The 12960-nt window shown below is 36.9% G+C and overlaps 2 protein-coding genes across 3 annotated transcripts; one reads left to right on the top strand and one right to left on the bottom strand.

Moving 5' to 3' along the window:
• The first annotated feature begins 5327 nt into the window (after positions 1-5327).
• On the top strand, positions 5328-7488 carry CT-BMY (chloroplast beta-amylase). The gene is made up of 4 exons (XM_022299804.2): positions 5328-5901; positions 5988-6198; positions 6318-6428; positions 6519-7488. Exons 1-4 carry the CDS (start codon positions 5381-5383, stop codon positions 7299-7301), a joined length of 1626 nt encoding a protein of 541 aa, XP_022155496.1. The 5' UTR covers positions 5328-5380; the 3' UTR covers positions 7302-7488.
• Positions 7489-7833: 345 nt separating this feature from the next.
• Positions 7834-12146, bottom strand: LOC111022648 (putative serine/threonine-protein kinase PBL19). 2 transcript variants are annotated; one of them, XM_022299831.2, is made up of 4 exons: positions 11341-12146; positions 10451-10711; positions 8760-8891; positions 7834-8582 (listed from the first exon to the last, which is right to left on the bottom strand). In XM_022299831.2, exons 1-4 carry the CDS (start codon positions 11689-11691, stop codon positions 8133-8135), a joined length of 1194 nt encoding a protein of 397 aa, XP_022155523.1. In that variant the 5' UTR covers positions 11692-12146; the 3' UTR covers positions 7834-8132. The 2 variants fall into 2 exon arrangements, with proteins under 2 accessions (XP_022155523.1, XP_022155524.1); XM_022299832.2 differs by having other exon boundaries at positions 8769-8891; positions 11341-12144.
• Between the last annotated feature and the right edge of the window lie 814 nt (positions 12147-12960).

The raw sequence follows: 12960 nt of genomic DNA, 5'->3' as shown, positions 1-12960 counted from the left end.
TGTAGTTGCTTCTCACTCTACCTTGTGTATATTCATTTTATTCCTTTTTAGCATATTGCTACCATGTAATATAGTTTACAATCAATGCTTGGTTCTATAACATATAGGGGATAACTAGAACCATATAGCGGTAGATCCGACTTGTATTTTCTATACATTGTTGATGTGAAAATCCTAGTGAATTGGAATTAGAAACTCTCAAGGGAGGTGGACTCCTAATTCTAAACACTAAAACCCTCCAATTGATTTGATTTTAACCCTAAGGTTTGGGTTAGACACGGATTGATTTAAGATCAAAACTCTCGAGACAAGTAACAAATTCCTTGATCCCAAGAGTCAAACACTCGATGAGATAGAATAATCAATCATACCTGAATGTTTTGGCATGCAACTCAAGACATGAATTGCAAATGTTCAAGAAGCTCCTAGCTAAACTTGAAAGGAAGAGCTCAAAAGGCTAAATTCCATTAATCAAAACTGGTTTAGTCCCTCGAATAACCTAATGGCAAGACTTTAGATAGCCTCCCAACCAAAACCTAAATGCCACATCATCAAAATACCCCTACTAAATATGTTCAATAAATGGGGAATGTAATAAAATTACATAGATAGCTTTTAAATAAAAAAGTTTATCATAATTTAAAGTCTTAGGATGTTCATATCAATTATGTACCTCATCTTCGAAATGTTCAGATCAAGAATAAACTTTGGAAAAATATCTTTGGAGTCCACAGATATTTTTTTGGGAAAGAGGGTCTTTGTCATACTCGTTATGAGGAACTATTCATATTATTTGCGTTATCTCCACGAAACTTTTCTGCTACAGTTTCACCCATCTGACTTCTGAGGCAAGCTAGGCAGTTACAAGGTTATATGTATTTGAACGACTTAACTTTAACCATAGAATGTCTGTTTGGTAATGTTTTCGTTTTTTTTTCTTGTTTATGAAACGTGAAACAAGAAAAAAAGAAACGACAATGTTACCAAACAGACCCTATAATACTTTGTGTATCTCTCGGTTGGTTTTGAGGATTCTTTTCGATTAAATATTTTCTCATTCAGGTTCTGATTTATTTTGTTAGGCTTTTGAGATTGAGACCCTCTTAAGCAATATTCAATGTGAACACAAAGAGTTGGTGGTCCAATGAAAACTTTTAAATTGGAGTTTCCTTCAAGTTTATGAATATAAAACTTGTAGACTAACACCCCACAAAAAAAAAAGAATAAAAAGGGAAAAAAAAAACTTACAAATAGAATAGCTTTCAAGTTTCGTGAGGATTTGGGATTTGTTTCATTATAAAAAATAACTTAATTAGAAATCGAATAGCTTTTAAATATGAAGTTTCGGTATCTTTAAAAAATAACAACTTATTTTGTAACTATTTCTTTGCTTTGTGGTTTATTTTTTAAAATCTTAGCCAGATTTCAAAAACTAAATGCTTCTTTTTCTAAATTATTATTTTTTTTCTTTTGGCTAAGATTTCAAAAGTATTTCTAAAAAACAAAACACATAAAAATAAATTAAAGCAAAAGATAGCAAACAAGTTTAATTTTTGAAATCATAAAACAAAAACAACATCGTTATCAAATCGGGTCTTTTAATACATGGGTCCTCTTAATCTTTGTCATATTTCGAACTTTTTAAGTACCATAAAAATTGGTAAAAAAATAAAAATAAAATAAAATAAGGTGAGTTTTGAAGTCTATTACAACGAAATTGTGAGAATGGAGAACCAAAAAAAAAAAAAAACTCTGCCTTTCAATGGATGCACATCCAATCCAAGTCTTCCTTTTCCCCAAAAAAAAATGGTACCTTTTGGTGGTTGTGTTTGTCCTAGATTCAAACTTTCACTGACCTTAGTTGAAAATGTTAAAAGGAATACCTTAGTGATCGAGAGCTAAACACGTTTTTCACGAATCTAAACTTTGATGGTCATTTGCTGGAACATTAAACATCTCACGAGTTTTTCAATACAACATGTTATAGGATCAAACAATAAGTGGCCAATAAGCTTACTTGAAAATCCATAGGTGATAATCGTCTATAAGGTCAAGCAAAAGAAATATTTCGTTCTTTAACCTTCGCGAAAAACAAATTCTTTCGTTTCCATGTGAAGATCCTTTCCTTCACGAGTACGGTCACCCACTCCAAATACAGTTTCTTGTTTCAAGTTTTCGAGAAACGTATTTACAACAAAATAATACTTTTCTTCTCCCATAATAGAAATGTCAATCCTCTCCTCCAATGAAGCCTAAGTATTTGGCTTTATTTATACATCTCTCTATCAGCTCTCTTTCCCATTTTGATTTCATGAGAGGGAAAAGGAAGAAAATAAATAAATAAGGGAAAAAAGGGAAGAGATAAGAACTAATGGCCTCCACAGAAAAATCTTATGGTTGGCCTAACAATTACATGGCCACAGCTCAGCTGAGGACTAAACTGTCAAACTCAAAGTTTGGATTTTTCCCAATTCCAAGTTCTGCTTTTCTTTGCAATCCAATTGGCCAACACAATGAGAATCTTTTGGTCTCCATCTTTCAAATTCAACCTCTCATTTTCATCACCTAGACCACCTCAAGGAAAAAAAATTAATGTCTTTTTTTCTAATAAATAAAAAACAGTAAGTTTCTTGCACAAAAGAGAGAGATTTGAAAAAAGAGCAAATATAGGAGTGTGTAGCAATTCAAAACTTATCCAAACATTACCTTAGTCTTTAAAGGCTTGAGAATTCTCAAAAAAATTTAGGCTCCCTATTAGTTTGTGTCATTTTTCAATTTTGTCTCTAATGTTTCTTACCATCACAAAACGGGAAAGTCCAATACAAGTTATTAGTTAAATTGGAATTAGCCATGCTTTAATTTAGTATTGGACATGTCAACCCGTAAAATGAAAATTCTACCCGTGTCACACAGGCCGGCCCATAATATCATCCTAACCTAAAATGTTAGAACTTTAGAAAATTGGACCCATTAAAAATTTTATTGTTCACCTTATAAAAAATACCATTTTTTCCCTAGTTTTTTGTTATTACCTTTGAACTTTGAAGTTGGACTTGATTGGAAAAGCTTAATAGATAAATGATAAAAGGAGAAACTTTACAGGGACAAGATTAAAAATAGCACATGCATTAGGGGCAAAAGTATGGAAGTAACCAAAGTTTAAAAGGTTTAGAATTGAAGGGATGCATTTCCTTGAACCTTGCTCTAATGGGGATCTTTGATAGTTTTTCTTACCAAAAGAAAATAATAATAATAAAACAAAATCAACAACATATGCTGTGTTGACGCGAGATTCCAAATGAGGTGACATGTCAACTGGCGAGATAAAGTGGGCTACCGGCCAGTTGGGGCGACCTGCAAACAAAACCTTGTACCGGTGTGGGACTCAGTCACGTACATAGAGATTTTGTACTTTTCAAAGATGAGACTCCACCTTTTATAGGGAAACCTTCAGCGGACTGACACTCTCATACCTGTATCCGGTGTGGCGCCAGTGCCTTCCCTAGGTGCCAGTGGTATTCCTGTTGAGGGCATTATCCATTCCTAGGTCAACGCCAAGCTAGCGAGCTGTTGGGGTTGGCGGAAGGTAACTTTGTTAGTGCCACTTCGTCCTTCGCATGCTAAGCTAGCCCAGCTACGTGTCTTTAGATGAGTGGTCTACGTGGCAAGCCCTGAACCTGCCTATATTGCCTATCGATAAGATTTTGGTTTCATCACCACATTTTGCATATTTCTCAATTTTACCATTTCTTTGGAGCCCTATTAAGCAAAGTTAGAAAATAATGAGTTCTACTTCTACATCAGTGGGACACTGAGATGTTCTAATGGTTTTTCTTTTCTTTTTCCCTTTTATCAGTAAGAAAACAGAAAACCAAGAATGAAAGAAAACTCTTTTGTTTCAGTTCAGCCACATGTGTACACACAGTTGAAAGATGCTTTTTTTCAGTCTCTCTTATCCTAATGCAACCAACACCAATAAAATTTCTATATTCCATAAGTTTTTTTCCATCCACATAATATACAATGTGAAGAAACAAACATAGTCCACAAATCACTTTCTTTGTGGGGCTTCACATGGTTTTGGCCAAGTAAAATTACATAACAGAGGAAGAGATATAGTTCAACTTTAGGAAGAGAGAGATAGAGAAGGCATTCACTTGCTCTTTTGGCTCTTTTTTTCTTGGTCAACCAAAAGGGAAAAAAATAACAGAAAAGGGAAGCAAAAAGAGAGATATTTTAGTCATCTACATCTCTGATTTCTTAAGAATTTAGTCATTGAAGATAGTTTTTCTAGAGCTACTAGAATCACTTAAAATTAGAGCGAGAAGCTAAAAAGTTAAAGGGTATTGGTGATCCCAACAAAATATCAGAAAAATTTTAGCACTTGAAGATATTTTCTCTCTCAGTCATCAGATTTTGCAGCTATTTTGTCGAGAATCTGGAAGAGATTTGCTTTATATATCCTTTTGAGAGCTTGTAGAGATGTAAATTAATGAAAATGTAGAACATTTTATGGACTTGGTTTTGTTATTTTGAATGGTTTGGCTTTCCTCATGGAGATATGATTGCAATGACGGATGCGTATTGGTAACTGTTAGGAGTGAAAATCAAATCACACACATGGCTCTCTTGTCGTACCACACATGTTTGGGCCTCAATTCGGCCACGTTAAAGAAGAGCGAGAATAAGCCAACGTGCTAAAGCGCGGAGCTCGGCTTTGCTCTGACCTGAAAAAGATTTTGATTGGCAGGAAATCCATTAAACAGCTGAAGGAACATTAATTACGCTTGTAGAGGATCTTCTGACTGCCGATGAAAAATTTGTTGAATGACAAGTACATAAGCAGTAATCGTAAAATTATGTTTCCCAACGCTCCCCTATAAAATGTGGAGCCTCACCTTCTCAAAGGTACACAATCTCTTTGCATTCAACTTAAAGCTCACCTCGACACCAGCTAAAACTAAGTATAACTTAAACTTTAGAGTTTACATGGCTGAACACCATACTGGTGCAAGGTTCTGTTCGTACTGTTCGTAGGTAACTCATTTGCGCACATTAGAGTCCATCCAAATAATCTGTGCCTCGCATCAATAGTAATGTTTAAGATTGGAATTTGGCAAATGAAAATTTTGGGATTTTGAGTTTTAAACTCAGAGAAAATTGAAGTAAAAAAAATGCGTAATCTAGAAAACGACTTTGAAAAGGTAAAGCCAACTAGTTTTGATTTTATGTACTTTTTCCTTATGAATCTGAGCCCACCAGCTTTGTTGTCTCCTTCAAAGCTGAAAAGTGTCCTAAACTTTTTTGGGAATCTTTGTTCATAAATATGCATCATCTTCATCCATTTCTATTCCTCCTCTCTTCATTTTGAACAAAAAATATGCCTTTGACATTACGATCCTCAACTTCTTTCATCAATCTGAAAGACACCAAGAGCATTAAGGCTCCTCTTCTTGAAGATGTTCCACTTCCAGGCATAATCTCCTTTAAGCAAGTGAAGCTACCTAGCAATATCCGCTTTCGAATAAGAAGCTCGATACATGATACTCATACAGAAAGAGGGAGTGAAAAGTTGGAGAAACTTCACTCTTCATCTTGGAATCACCACAAAAATAACTTGAGAGTTCCTGTCTTTGTTATGCTTCCGCTCGATACGGTGAGTGTTGGAGGGAGTCTGAACAAAGCGCGAGCGATGAACGCGAGTTTAATGGCGTTGAAGAGTGCAGGAGTGGAAGGAGTTATGGTGGATGCTTGGTGGGGATTGGTGGAGAAAGATGGCCCTTTGAAATACAACTGGGAAGGCTATGCTGAGCTTGTGCAGATGGTTCAAAAGCATGGCTTGAAGCTGCAAGTAGTTATGTCTTTTCATCAGTGTGGAGGGAATGTTGGAGATTCTTGCAGGTAAGAAAATTCAATCAAACTTTTGCAATTTTCATCATTGTTTTCATGAAACTCAGTTAGTATTCTTCTCTGTTTTGATGTTTCAGCATTCCTTTACCTCCATGGGTGCTTGAAGAAATAAGCAAAAACCCGGATCTCGTTTACACTGACAGATCAGGCAGGAGGAATCCTGAATACATCTCATTGGGGTGTGATTCATTACCTGTTCTCAAAGGAAGAACACCGATCCAAGTTTACGCCGATTACATGAGGAGCTTTCGAGACCGATTCAGAGACTACTTGGGAGAAGTTATAGTGGTATGTATCTACAATTCATTTAGTTCTCTTAATCCTTCGTCGTCTTAACCGTCCCCGACAATTCGATCATTGAAGTTAGAGTGACATAGATGGGATGGATTTGATGTGTGGGATTGCAGGAAATTCAAGTTGGGGCTGGTCCATGTGGGGAACTCAGATATCCATCTTATCCAGAGAGCAATGGGACTTGGAGATTTCCTGGAATTGGAGAATTCCAGTGTTATGACAAGGTACTCAAATTCTAGACTAGATAGACTTCTTTTTTCTTGTTTCAATGTCGAATTTATCGGCTAAAAATCCAGTTATGATCCTGATAACAGTACATGAGAGCTTCCCTTGAAGCAGCAGCAGAGGCTGCAGGAAAAAGGGAGTGGGGAAGCAATGGACCACATGATTCAGGTCAGTACAACCAGTTCCCTGAAGATACAGGCTTCTTCAAAAGGGACGGAACATGGAAGTCAGAATACGGAAAGTTCTTCCTTGAATGGTACTCGGGAAAGCTACTGCAGCACGGCGACATGATCCTAGCAGCTGCAAAAGGAATTTTCCAAGGAACTGGTGCAAAACTATCAGCAAAAGTAGCTGGGATTCACTGGCATTACCAGACTCAATCCCATGCTGCGGAGTTAACCGCCGGGTACTACAACACCCGACACCGAGATGGTTACTCGCCTATCGCAAAGATGCTGGCTAAACATGGAGCTGTGTTCAACTTCACTTGTATGGAGATGAAAGATGGACAGCAGCCTAGCCATGGAAATTGCTCACCAGAAGGATTGGTTGCACAAGTGAAGATGGTTACAAAGGATACTAAAACTGAACTTGCTGGTGAGAATGCTTTGGAGAGGTATGATGGAGGAGCATATCACCAAATTTTAGCCACAAGTAGATCAGAATCTGGGAATGGATTGGCTGCATTCACTTACTTGAGGATGAACAAGAACCTTTTTGAACCCCACAATTGGAGAAACTTGGTCGAGTTCGTAAAGAGCATGTCGGAGGGCGGTCGGAGCTCGAGACTTTCGGAATCTGACAGCAGTGGCAGTGATCTTCATGTTCGGTTCATCAAGGAGAAGAAAATCAAGGAAGTTGCCATGGCGTAGAAATGGAAACAAGAACATACATATGGTAGTGTGTTATAGTTACAAGATGAGAAGGAGAAAAGAAAAAGAGTATAGAAAAGTTATAAATTTACGATAAAAACTCTTAGAATGATTTTTATCCTCATACGTTTATTTGTAATGATTCAACATTTGTACTATTAATTAACTGTAACTATTAAGTTCTATACGTTTATTTGTAATGATTCAACATTTGTACTATTAATTAACTGTAACTATTAAGTTCTGAGTCAAAAATTTGATCGAGATTCATACAAACTAAAGTGAATAATCCTTCTATCATCAATGATAGTTTAATTATAATCAAGTATATCTCAAATTGCTAAAACACGTATCTTTAACCAAAAGGTCGCGAATTCGAATTCCACCTTATTTGTATTAATTAGGGAGAAAATAGTCAAACCGTCACAACATAAATGAAGTTCTTTATTGTGTAAGTTTATTTTGATCATATTTTTACTAACTTTTGATTAAAGATAAATAATTTGAGCATAGCTCAGTGGACGAAACCACATAAAAACATTGTTGCATTTCTCCTCTTTCTCGCACTTTCTACTCAGAACAGATTTACTACACCTTCAAAGAATCTGTTCTTGAATCCAAGCACAGAGTAAACAAATAGAAAATTTGAAGGAAAAAAAATTGTACAGCTCCTCAGTGAATTGAACAAGATTCACATGATCAAATATTTCCAAGACTTTGTGCTAAAAAAGATGAATTTTTTTGAGTGGCAGAAGTTCAAAACTTTTCATACTTGATCCTGAAGAATGTATATATATCTCAGTCAGTAACCAAGTGAAGGAATTTAGGAGATCAGGCCTTTCCTTTTCTTCCAACTCTGACACGTTTTTGATCAACAAGTTTTGATGGAGACTGTTTCTGACTACTTTGAGAGCCTGTTTTCTCTTCCGATATTTGCAGTGCTTTCTGCAAACTTTCAACTACTTCTGTCATCGTTGGTCGACTCTTTGCATTCTTGTTCAGGCACCGGTCTGCCAACTTTGCGACTTCCCGGGCAGAAGGCAAGGAATACTGGTTTCGGAGTCGAGGATCGATTAACATGGTGAACATACTGCTGTCAACTGGAAACTGCCTCACCCAAGGTAGAAGCTTCTGCTCTGCCCCAGGGCGGTTTCTATCCAGTGCTCGTCTGCCTGTGAGAAGTTCATACAGAACCACACCGAAACTCCATACATCGCACTGGCTTGTGAGACGACCTGTTTCGACATACTCTGGAGCAGCATATCCATGTGTTCCAACCACCTGATAGAAAAAACGGTCATTTGAGATGCAATTATAACAATATAGGTGCAACCTAAGCATCTAGAAGGCAAGTGCAAGGACTGAGACATCTAGTTTGCACCCCGTCATGATGATATAACTATATGGGCCACGTAATGTAGAAATGACAAGCAACTAAATTTAACACGGGAAGGCTACCCTACGTACTGCTGTAGAAACGTGCGTATGATCGCCGGACGGGCCTTCTCTAGCAAGGCCAAAGTCTGAGAGTTTAGGCTTGAAGTTCTCATCCAAAAGCACATTCGACGATTTAAAATCCCGATATATCACCTAGAAAATGCACGACCAAAAATGATGTCAACAAATTACATGATAGAATTGCACAGAGAAATAAACAGACAACGACAACATCAGTAAAGGAGCAAAATTAACTGCGGGAATTAATTATATTCAACACTCGAGTAGGATTCAGTTCTCCACCAAAGAGTTGAAAGAAGAGTTAGCACAACAAACCTATGAAAAATGGTGTTTCCACAAAGACAGCAAGCAGAATTTGGTATCTCTACAGTATGGACATAGGTTCAGATGAAAGGCTAAAGTTCTTTGGACCAATGCACTTGAGAATCAAAGTGCTCTCAAGAAGTAAGACAATTTCACGAGCTTATTATCTTGAATCAGAATAAATTGATAGGATCCCCTTTTGCGAACTTAGGTGGAAATACATAGAAGAATATTTGAAGATAAGTCTAGAAGTGTAAGTTATTGTTTGAATCTCATAGCATTTCTACTTCTACTTGGCGTGTCCTTTCAGAAGATTTTTATTATTATTAGCCTTTTTTAGGTACAACGGGGGCGGGGATTCAAACCTCTGACTGTCAACATTATAGCCTTTCTTTATTCAATTGGGTGTTCATTTATTTACTTTTCTGTAAGCTTCGTGACTTCGAGAGAGATCTTGCCTTCCCCCCACATGACAACGAAGGAGTCCGAGCTTTGTTCCCCTATACCCAAAGGCACCCACACCCACCCCAAGGCTCGAACTCGAGAGACATCAAGACTTTTTGGTATTAAGTTCACCAGAAGGTTTGAACTTGAGACCTCTAAACTAGTATGACCAAGAGATCCAAGTCCTTGCCAACTGAGCTTCCCCTTAGAGGCTAGATCAAGTCTTCCTCTTTTGTAACTTTATTTTTTGGTAGGAAATAGAATGGTTTCTAAGAAAAATGAAACTAGAACAAATGGCACCTAAATTACAATTTCTAAGGCTCCGTTAGACAACGATGCTTTGTTTTTAGTTATCCATTCTAAAAAATTAAGATAGTTTACTTACTATTTCTATGTTTAGAATTTTTCACCTTTTAAGAAGTCATTTTGAAATCATAGCCAAATTTCAAAAACAATATTGAATCCTACATTTTAGTTTAGAATTTTAAAAACATTTTCATATGTCAATTGCAAAACGAAGAAAATTTTCGTGAACCAGCATAACTTTTCACAACAAAAAACCAAAAAATAAAAACATTCTCAAACAAGCCCTAAATTCTCTAAACAAAAGAGTTAAAATCCATTTTCTAGGACTCTAAAGAATTTGTCCAATTCAATCTGAATGTGGATCATAATTGCAATGAGATGTTCATAATTTGAACCGCACATTGCAAATGAAACACAATGATGAGTTACAAGGATTTGGTTCTGTTTTTCACTGATCAAAACTACATCCCCTAAAAAATTTCTACACCTACAAGAACTTCAGTTCCAACACAGCCTAAAGAAGTAAGCTAGCAAAAAAAATGCACCAAAAATTATTATGATTTAAAGTTTCAAAATCATTTGAAAATTGAAAAACACGATACGATTAACTAACATAAACTGATGCAAGTAAATTGTACCTGGGCTTCTAATCCTCCATGTAAATATGCCAAGCCCAGAGCTGCACCAATGATAATCTCTAATCTTTGCTTCCATGGGAGAGTCGGCGACACTCTTTGGAAAAGATGGTGTTCCAAGCTCCTGTTGGGAAGGAACTCATAGACTAACAGTCTTTGGATCCCTCTCTCGCCATTTTCAGTAGCATAACCCAGAAGTTGAACTAGATTCGGATGACTAACTACACTGAGAAATTGAACTTCTGCAAGCCATTCTTTATGACCCTACACAACAGAAAAAATAAACTGTAAGAAACACTACTACACAAACGAACACTGCAAAGTTCAAATCATGTTGTTTAGAAACAATCTACTCACCTTTTAGAACAAAACTTTAATGTTTTAAAACAGAATCTGTTAGTATGGTAAATTCTTGACTTGTTTTCGATTGATTTCACAATGTCCCTTGACTCAAGAAGGACATTCAAATATTCTAAAGAATACGGCTCATAAACGCACATAAACAATACAAATATATGAAGAGACACTAAAATGACACCCATATATACTAGATAAATATCAACCAGACAGAGACTAGCAAAAAATCCAGGAGTGAATCTGACATGAGATGAAAGAGAAAGTCAGCTGGCTTTCATTATTTAGAGTAATATGTTGCTTAGAGAATATTTTATACACAGGCAGATGATAGAATATTGATAAACATTGTTATATGATCAATGACATTGCTTTTAAAATATTAAATCCTCAGGTCCATCCAAAGCATCCAGACAAGGAAATGAATCCAGGGAATTTAGAATGATGTGTGTGTGTGTGTGTGTGAGAGAGAGAGAGAGAGAGAGAGAGAGAGAGAGAGAGAGAGAGAGAGAGAGAGAGGTCAGGAAAGAAGGCAGTACCTGCAAGCTATGCTGGTTGAGTTTTTTAATGGCGACCACAAGAGGATCAGCATCGGGAGTTGTGGGCTTAACTCTTCCTCTATACACAGACCCAAAACCGCCCTCCCCAATCTTCAACATCCTGTTGAAGCCATTTGTTGCATCACTGAGCTCTTGAAGAGAAAATACCCTCAAATTTTGCTCCTTCTCTTTGTACAATTCAGGAATACTCCGTGAAGGCAACGAATTCGATGGTCTGAAACCATTTCCCTTGGCCGATTTGTCTGATTTTTCTCCTTGGTTCAACTCTGGAGCAGATTTGGATATCCCTTTAGCCTTGGATTTGCCCTTTGGATTAAAAAAACACCTCATCTTTCAAAGCTCAGAAGAAAGAAAGAAAAGAAAAAATCACGAGGAACCGCCTCCACAGAAGCCAATTCTTACGGTCAGAAGCAAGAAAGTCACAAAGGAAGAAAGATGTTGTTCATTGGGGAAACAAGAAAATTCAAAGGAACTTGGAGAAAACAACGCAAACCCGGTGAATTTCCACGAAAGCGTTAGAACCCCAAGTGAAAAAACCACAAACCCATAACCCAAAGCAGGGGAAAGAAGGCAATTATATAAAATTCAAGGCAAAACACAGAAACCCAACAGACGATTCAGCAACAGGGTGTGAACAAACAATGAAAACCCAGATGGAATCGAGGCGAAAAGCGAGAGAACAGCCACTTAAACGCGAATAAGTGGAATAGAAATCGAGAAAGATTTGGTAGAGACGAAAAAACCCATCGTGAACAAAAGATTGTGGGAAAGAAAAGTGAAGATTAAATAACAATAACAACAACAACGATGAAAAGTGTCGTGTATGTAAAGGAAAAGGGAAGAAAGGGACAGAAGTAATTACCAGAAATTCCACAGCGGCAAAGACCGAAGAGAAGAACTTTCAACTGCGTCATCAATGAGCTTTAGAGTCATCACAACGTCAGATTAACGCGGTGGGTTTGTTGATTTGTGAACTGTAGGAGGACTGAAATTTGAACGCACCCCATTTTTTTTCTTCGATTCGTCAAACGGTAAATCTAACAGAGAGGACACGCAACTGAGTGTGGAAATGTGTAAGAGCCCTAAATCGCGTTAATTTTGAATTCAAACTTCCTTTTTACAAACGCGGGGATTTGGGGATTTTGTTGAGCTCCACGTAAAGATGAAAATTCGAAGCCGACTTTTTGGTTAATATGGGTGAAATTGTTTATTTGATTCCACGTACATTATTTCATTGTTCATTGTTCTATGTATATGAGGTAGAAAGGGTTGCATGAGATGCATTTTCTTGTATCGGTGATACTTAACAATGACGGAACGATGTTGGTTTGATTTTGTATTCAAGCTGTTGAGGGTTGGAGGTATATGAGATATATTGTTTTATTGTTCTATGTGCATGAGGTCTTGCACTAAACGCAATCCTGGAGAGGGTCGCGAGTATAAAATTCGGTATTTGACAATTGTCGTTCGAATCATGTTCCTGCTTAATCACTTGAAATGCATTTTATTGTATTGGTGATAATACTTGACAAGGATGAAATAATGTTGATTTTGTATTCGAGCTATTGAGGGTCGGAGTTCGTATGGATATATTACTTC

This window comes from Momordica charantia (genome assembly GCF_013281855.1).
Source record: "Momordica charantia cultivar OHB3-1 chromosome 10 unlocalized genomic scaffold, Mcharantia_2.0 BLBB01000010.1, whole genome shotgun sequence".
Taxonomy (NCBI): Eukaryota; Viridiplantae; Streptophyta; class Magnoliopsida; order Cucurbitales; family Cucurbitaceae; genus Momordica; species Momordica charantia.
The sequence above is the reverse complement of the archived record's forward strand: the minus strand, read 5'-3'. Positions and strand labels throughout refer to the sequence as shown.

Bases quoted from the DNA above. Each gene is read 5' to 3' on its own strand.
- CT-BMY (XM_022299804.2), top strand. From the start codon at position 5,381: ATGCCTTTGACATTACGATCCTCAACTTCTTTCATCAATCTGAAAGAC. The intron at 6,199-6,317 runs GTATGTATCTAC...GTGGGATTGCAG, and splicing joins ACTTGGGAGAAGTTATAGTG to GAAATTCAAGTTGGGGCTGG. The intron at 6,429-6,518 runs GTACTCAAATTC...TCCTGATAACAG, and splicing joins AATTCCAGTGTTATGACAAG to TACATGAGAGCTTCCCTTGA.
- LOC111022648 (XM_022299831.2), bottom strand. From the start codon at position 11,691: ATGAGGTGTTTTTTTAATCCAAAGGGCAAATCCAAGGCTAAAGGGATA. The intron at 10,712-11,340 runs GTACTGCCTTCT...TCTGTTGTGTAG, and splicing joins TCAACCAGCATAGCTTGCAG to GGTCATAAAGAATGGCTTGC. The intron at 8,583-8,759 runs GTAGCCTTCCCG...TTTTTCTATCAG, and splicing joins TTTCTACAGCAGTACGTAGG to GTGGTTGGAACACATGGATA.